This window comes from Nipponia nippon, unplaced genomic scaffold (genome assembly GCF_047370975.1).
Source record: "Nipponia nippon isolate SJK-2023a ecotype South Korea unplaced genomic scaffold, ASM4737097v1 scaffold_1, whole genome shotgun sequence".
Classification (NCBI taxonomy): domain Eukaryota; kingdom Metazoa; phylum Chordata; class Aves; order Pelecaniformes; family Threskiornithidae; genus Nipponia; species Nipponia nippon.
In genome coordinates, this window is record NW_028262290.1 from 121,866,542 (window position 1) to 121,874,599 (window position 8,058).

Here is an 8,058-nt window from a genome sequence, read left to right on the forward strand (position 1 = left end):
ACACCATGTACACCTGACTAAGATTTTTAAATGGCATTTGCAAATTTAACTTCCTGTAAAACAAATGTGCCAGGAAACCACTGCCAATACTTCACTCTACTCTTTCAAGCATACTAAACACATCTCAGGTGATGTGGTAAATTTCTAGGCTTCATTTCCTTTTTTTTGTTTCAGAAAGTGTATTTGCTAACCCTTCTTCAATCACCTCTATACGAAGAGCACTACATGCACTCAGGTTGCTAATGAAGATATTGCAACAAATCCTAACGGACAGGTCAAATAAGCAATGAAGAGTAGCTCCAACTTCGTGCTTTTAGGAAGCCTCTTTTAGGATACAAATAAACCATTCACTGATGCATTCAGAACAGAGATTCCCTAGTGTTTAACAATGACTTTGTCTTTTTACAAAATGTACTGGAGTTGATTTCTTAGCCTTCTAGAGCAGTTTCAACATCAGAAAAATTACTAGTTTGTTTTTTGCTGAGGCAGAAATTAAAACAGATGGCACAAAACCTTCCCCTGCCCAAGAGAAAAAGGACTACATTCTCAGCTTGTGGTTTGAAGCGCATGGAACCACTTCAGGCTTATGTAGTTCCTGCCCTTATACGCCAGACACTTGCTCTTGCTGACAGTAGTCTCTACAGCTGCACTGTTCTCTAAAAACTCTTATGAAAAAAGGAAAACTGAAGGAAAGCTGAAGTAAAGCTAAATCAGTTCCCCAGTTTGGTTTACTGAGTAACCTTGTGAACAGCTGCATCACTTGTGAATGGCTGCATGGAGGTGAGACAGAAAGGGAAAATTCCATAAACTGGTGTTGCTTGTGAAGTTTTGTCTCATCAAATAAAACTGTGTCAGCTTACCACCAAACACTCCTTGGTTAACACACAGAGCAACACTGTTTGCTCCCAGCTCTTACGCAAATACCTGGGCAGAAACTGCAAAATGGCCACCCAGAGCAGAGGCATGGAAAAAAATACAACTGGCCAAGCCAGCCTGTTTCGGTGATCTCAGAGTGAAAATAACAGGACTTCCCAGACCTATTGGTTTTAATTACTAAGCTTGGACATTCCTCACTCAAGTGCTCCTGCTTACTTTGGAGCCATCTGAGACTTAGATATTTGCTCAGCATGCCAAGCAAGGTCCTTTTACTGCAGCTTCTAGCAGAACAACAAAAATAATTAGCAGCTACAACACATAGCTCTGACCTTGGCCTGAAAATAACTTAGCTGCTAAAAACATGTCCCATTTCTTATTGCTCAGCCAGTAGTTTATCACACAGTTGCAGACTGAAGACACCTGCACATTCTGGGGGGCGTGTGTGTGTCCTCAATTATTATTTTCTTTGCAAACATAAAATGCCTCCTGCATGCCTCAAAATAAGACTTTTTGTATAATATGTCATGACATCACCGATAGCTATTACAGCATTATTTTTCATGTTTTCTGTTATCAGCCAGATGAAAAGTCAAGCAGAACACAGAACTGTTTGAATCTAAGCTTTGTAGGTTAGCATCCCGCAACTTTCGCGAAGCTTGTTACGTCTGGCCATTATTTTCCTTTGGAAGAGCTATAGGCAGAGCGATAGTAGGGGAAAGTGGAAAGTGCAGTCTACACAGGACCCAGAGACAGGCTTACAGGTTCAGCATCTCTGCTTTATCACCAGAATCCCTCTCTTCTGAGTGAGCAGCATATTGACCATACAGGCAAAATCATACATCACTGACATGCTGCTGCAAAGAATTAGATGTTTTACTTCAATCACCTCCAGGGACAGAAAGATGTTTCAGGTTCAAGAACAAGTTAGAAGATTGAGTAGCTCTCAAATCACTCCAAGCATCATTTGCTTTTATGAATTTCCTTTTCCTGTATCAATGGTTTTGATTAGGAATTGTTTTCTTCCACTAACAGATTTTGCTTTCTTTTCATATTCTAACTTCTTCTGAATTTAGCTCCCCAGTAAATTTGTCTGATATCCAACACATTCAGAAATTGATCTTGGCTCCAGCAACCTAACTGCCAGCATTTTCTAGCTTTCAGTGTTAGACGTATTAATATTCTCTTGAATACTATTATTCAACTGTATGTTTGTACACAAATAACCCAGAGAGGTTTCAGCACACTTCAAAATTACTCAAACTTACAGACTGTCTTGTTGGCTATTAACTTATCAAGTATGTCATTGCTTTTGTCAAGACATACTTTGGAAATTAAATAGATACTCAGCAGAAAAGCTTTAACTATTGCCTTAGTATTTTTAACAAGTTAAAATAATGTTGTTAAGTCAACATTTATTGAGTTTATCCTTTTTTACCTTGCAATTGTTTGTAAATTTTTCTTCAGCCTTGACAAGATCATTTTGATTTTCTTCTTTTCTGTCTGGTGAAACTGCTCTTTCCTGGTTCATATTGAGCTAAAAGAATCAGCGCTGGTTTTAGCTTAAAACACCCTGTATTCTGAGGCTGAGCTTAACTGTGCCAGAACTATTGTCCTCTCAGTAACAAGAGTGTCATTGTGGGAACAATCGCCTTCAGTCTGAACTGGTCAGTTAGCTTGGCCCAACCTGAAGGAGGTGAAAGAGGGGCAAAAGGCCATGGGCCACCTCTGCATCTCTCAGAGTCCAGAAACAAGGAACAGTCCAAGAACAGTTTGAGAAGCCTCAGAGACCTACACAAGCATGTCCTGTGCCGTGATGGCTCTCCTGCATGTGAGCTCTCAACACTTTTCTCTCTTCAGTCTGTATTGGTCATACTCTTGCAAATCTCTGCCTCAGACACTTTGGACAGATGATACAATCACAGCCATTCCTACCAGCCAACTGCTGAAGATGGTAGGATACCTGTATAGGCTCCACTGTCCAACATGGGCTGTGCTGAAAGCAGGACCTAGTCTAATACAGTGTCTGTGGCATCCTCCAGACTTCAGTTGTGAAAATACAAAAGGCACATAAGGGCATGGCTCCACAAGAAATTCAGCTGAAGAGACTTGTTTCGATCTATAAACACTGCCACTTGAGCCACCCTGGTGAGAATACGGATGCAAATTCATACCACTGTCTCTAATGGCACAGGATGCCTCAAAAGGCTTCCAAGAACCGATCTACTGAGAAGTAGTAACATAGGTTTCTAAGAAGTCTTACAATAAAACAAGCCAGCGGTAGCATGGACACAGAGCAAATGTGCTTCAAACAAATCAGCACAGTTAGTGTAGCATACTGAAGATTGCCACGTGTGTTGATTTTGCCAAGCTTGCTAAAATTCAAGTTATTTAACTTCTCAGGTATAAGTGTGTTGTGCACACTGGTACATACCCACTCATACACTTACTTAGTACACTGCTGCTATAGAACCAAGGTGGCCACAACGGAATCCTGCATGTATACCTGTGAATATGAGAGATCTTGGTAAAACTGCAAATATATTTAAAAAAAAAAAAAAAAAAAGAAAAAGCTACATTAATCACCATCAAGTTAAACCAGTTGAAGTGGGTTAGATGTTGAAGATACTTCATAACTTCCTGTTAAAGTCAGAGCGTCAATTCAGACTGGATGTTGAAAATGGAGCCCCTACTAACATTAGTAATACTCACGCATGCAAAACAGCTTTCAAACTGTCTTACTGCCATGTAAAATACACAAGCCTCCTCCATTTTATTTTCAAAATATTTGCAGACCATTCCCTAAGCATTAGAAAGCCACGAACTCAATGCATAAAATGCATTACCTTTTCAAAGCTATAATCATTCTGCAAGGCTAAAGAAATTCTTTAGCAAAAAAGTAAAGGAATTTGTGTAGGCTTACAGGCAAGAAACACATTTTTTACTTTCTAATTTCATTCTATGCTAGACACCACAGCTCCTAGAATTTGAAGAGAAAGCACTGGTAATATTTAGACATTATCAACAATTCAGTAATCATCAGATTGCTGCACCATCTCTTCATCTTGTCCAAGATATCTGAGTTTCAGTCCTTGTGTTATGATCTTTCTTACAGAAGAACAGCTGTAACATTATCTATTTCCTTTGTATGATTTCCATAGCATATTGTTGTCATCTATTAGAATTATTTCATGCACATATACATACAATCAAATTTTCTTTCAGGTTGCAAGCACTGCTAACAACCCTTAACGTTACAGTAAATGATGAAATGCTTCTTTCTTGTTCTCTCTCACATCATTTACTTCTTAGTAAAATGGATTGACGAAGAAAGAGAAAACAGAAACAGTAATGTTTCCTCTTCATAACCACAACCATTCAGAGGCCCACTACGCAATTTAATGTGATATACATCTAACCCAAAAGACTTTACCCTTGTCTTCTGCCCGCAAATTGTTCTCCTTCTTAGTAAGACTGCACACAGCCACATTAACACTAATGCAGAAATGGTTATAGATTTACCATAAAGAATTATTTTCAAAGAAGGACACTGCAAACACTTCTTACTAGAAGAACTGAATACTAATACAAATGGACCCATGGACACAGTGGAAATACTGTCTGAGAAGAGATAAAGGAGAGTTGCAAAAATATTTAGCTCTCCGTTTTTTATTGGGTGCAGGAGTTAATCTAGAACTAACCTATCCTGGTTATTTCTGCACACTGCAGCACAAACGTTTAATTTTCTTCGGGAATTATTTGTGAAGAAGACACCATCGTGATACCATATTAAAAGGAGTTCATTTGCCCAAAGTTCCTTGGATACCCGAGGTAACTCCTACTGATGTTATTTACAGGCAAGCTGGAAAGCAGAAAAATGTAAGGAGGTGAAGCTGAAAGAGTGCTAAGGGGAACTAATTTACATTTTTTTAGCTTCAGTTAACGTCACCGCAGAAAGCCACTAGTTTAAATTCTGATGAATTTGATATTGAACAGCATTGATAAAATAATACTTTATGTGAAGTATTACATAAAATTACATAGATTTACAGACATTACATAAAAACATGTAAAGTATATATACACACACTTCATACGTGTACCAAACCCTGAAATTTCAGCACAAATAAGCACGCCTGTGCGAGCTCTAAGAGTCATACGTCACAGCTGTAGTGACACCACAGCAGGATGGAGAGCAGAGAGGACTAGGTATTTCTAGTCCATAAAAGGACCTGTTCTTTCCACAGTGGTGAAAGCAAAAGGATAAAGAGACTTTTAGCTCATCAGCAAAGCACAAGTCTACTGGTTTAGGACTACAGATTCATTTGCAATGTAGACACACGCTCAAAAGAATGTCGTTTGTCTCCTGAAAAGACACTCCAGATCCACGCAATGGTTTGCGAACAACCCAGGCGAAGAGAAGGCAGCAGATGACTTCGTATTCCTACGGAACACAATTCATAGTGAGGGACAAGCCCAAGGTCTCAGGAGTGCAGCACAAACGCTCTGCAGGTGCAGGTAGCCATGCCCAGTCACATTCCACTAGGTCTCTTGCTACCCAGGCTCATTTCTAAGGGCAGCTGATGGCTATTAATCAACTGGAAGAAACTGGGCAGCTTTTAAAGAGAAACTTCAGGATTTGATATTACTCCACAGTAACCTAGAACAAAATGATTCCTAACTTCTAATGTCAATTTAGGACTCTGGATGCTAATAACTTACAGAATTTTTAAAAAAGGACTAGACAAATAAAGGCAGGGGGGGAAAAAAAGGCATTGGGGTTTATAAAAAATGAAGGCAACAACTCCAGCACAAAACGTTGTCGAGGTACGAGTTTTTGCAGGATGAGAATGTATGTGAGGAGGTATCGCTATGTGCTGTCGTCCATGCTCTTTCCTAGCCATTATTTGCTGCCATTACTGGAATTAAGCTGACAAATCGCTCCATAGACAATTATGTGCCACAGAAATGAGAAAGAGCTTATCCATCTGTTAATCCTCTCCGTATCTGGATGGAGCAAAATTTCGTGCACTGAGTCAAGTTAAGGCATCAGCTCAAATCCAGATTTCTATAGGTTTCTTCTGAATTTCTGCTTTCCAGTCATACATCTCCCAGATCCCTCCCTGGCTCACTGGGTCACTGCCTGGAGGTCTCCGACAGCCAGGGCATGGAGCCAGCCGGACTAGCAGTTTCAGCCATGGTGCCCACCCTTACCAGCCCACTGTCGGCGCTGGCACTCGGCCCCGCTTTCCCCCACAAACTTACCCATTCTAAGGAATGAGGCATTCCACTGGGGCACGATGTGCCTTCGCATCATGGCGTTACCATTATTATTATTATTAAAGGCAAAAAGTTGTTAATGCTAATCATTACCAATAGCTACCATTATCAAGACAATACTACGCAGTACTTGGAGCAAGTAGCGTTCCTCTGGGCTCGCACACGTCCGTCTGAAGAGAAGCGCGCGTTGCTGCCCGAGGAAAACGCAAAGGCAGCTTCTGACAGACCTCAACGCTTGGCTTTGCCAGAGGAACCCGGACTTTTCTTCTTCCCGCGAGCTGCGAGAGCCGAGGAGTGAAATCGCAGCGGCCGAACTGGCGATGAGCGGCCACCCCGGCACCCCGCGACGACGCTCTCCAGACCCGGCGCCAAAAGAAACACCCAGCAGGGGTGACTGCGGCGCCCGCGCGCGCCGAGGGCCCCAACGGCCCCAACGGCCGCCCCCCGCCCCGCTCGCCCCTTACCATCTGGGCCACCTTCAGCATGCCGGCGCAGGAGCGGAAATAGGCGCCGTCCATGAGCTCCGCGTCCGAGCCCGCTGAGGAGGCGGCGGTGGCGGCCGGGGGGGCCGCGGCCCCCCCGCTGCTCACCCCGGTGCGGATCACTCGCGCCCCGTGAGACATGGCTCGCTCCCGCGCTCCCCTCGCCGCCGCCCGGCCCGGGACAGGGGAACGGGACGGGACGGGATGGGACGGGACGGGGCTGGGCGGGGCGGCGAGGGGCGGGCGGCGGCGGCGCCCCGGGGCTGCCAGGGGCCGGGCGGAGCCCGGCGCCTCCCCGCCCGCCCTCGCTCGCTCCCCGGCTGGCGCGGCGGCGGGGCGGGGGCCGCGGAGGGGGCGGGCGAGGAGAGGCCGGGAGCGTTTCGCCTCCCGCGGGGAAGGCGCCGTGGCTCCCGCGAAGGGAGGTGGAGGAGAAGTCGGGCCCGGGCCGAAGCCCGGCAGCCGGGCCCGGGAGCCCCGCTCGGGCAGGCAAAGGGCGGCAGTGCCGCGGCTCCGACCCGCCGCTCCCGCAGCGCCTTTCCGGACCGGCAGCCGCAGACGGGACGCGCGGCCGTCCCCCCCTTTTGCAGCTGGGTTACATGAAGATGGGAGGCCGAACGTTTCCAAGCAGGGAGAGGGACGCCTCACTGGACATGGTGGGGTCCCGGGAGGGGAGCTCCACGCTGAGCCGGCCACCACAGCGGTTAGCGGTGTTGCTCCATCGGTAAAAGACCCCTCGGCGTGTTCAAAAGTTGGCCAGCGATGTTCTCGGAGGGGAGCTGCTCCGGTGCTTCGCAGTGGAGGTACAGCTGCAAACAGCGTCTTCCCACACGTTTATTCGCACCAAAAAACCCCAAACCTTCTGATTCACGATCTCGTAAAACACTTGCATTAAATGGGCAGTAATGACTGCCCAAATGTCTCAACCCCTTTGTTCGAATTAAATCGTGCAGAGATACTAACAAAACTCAGCAAAGGAAGCTATATATTTCCTCAAGTTTAAAAATAACTTGTTTTGCTTTCTGACAAGTGAGGTCACAGCAGGCCTCCGAGCTGGGCATATGCCGCTTTTATACTCATTAAAGTAGTAACCCCATCTGCTGCTGCTCTGCTCTGCAGTTAGGATGCACATTCAGTTCACATTTAGTATTTAATAGCTCCTTCAGCAATTGAAACTGTCTTGGGAGGGAAGGCAGGTAAGTTCAGATGATCTCCAACACCAATAAGGGGCTAGTGTAAGTAATTTACATGAGGAAGACAGGGTTTGCCAGTGTAGGCAATGGTCTGTAACAGACTAAGCAGTACATGGTTTTGGGCTTCCATTAAGCCAGCTAGTAACTGCAATAAAAGATATTACCTGTCCCACCAAATTTTATCTCATTTCATTAGATATCAAAGTTACAACATTGCCAATCTACACAAGAGT

The 8,058-nt window shown here is 44.9% G+C and overlaps 1 protein-coding gene across 2 annotated transcripts in view; it reads right to left on the minus strand.

Moving 5' to 3' along the window:
* Nucleotides 1–6,912, minus strand: part of CMTM7 (CKLF like MARVEL transmembrane domain containing 7) — a 28,372-nt gene extending 21,460 nt beyond the window's left edge. Inside the window, exon 1 of one of the 2 annotated variants that reach the window (XM_087770757.1) lies at nucleotides 6,618–6,907. In XM_087770757.1, coding sequence (XP_087626883.1) covers nucleotides 6,618–6,776 — 159 coding nt within the window. In that variant the 5' untranslated portion in view covers nucleotides 6,777–6,907. Of the gene's footprint in view, nucleotides 1–6,617 lie in introns of both variants that reach the window. The other variant, XM_087770752.1, reaches the window with a different exon arrangement.
* Nucleotides 6,913–8,058: the final 1,146 nt, after the last annotated feature.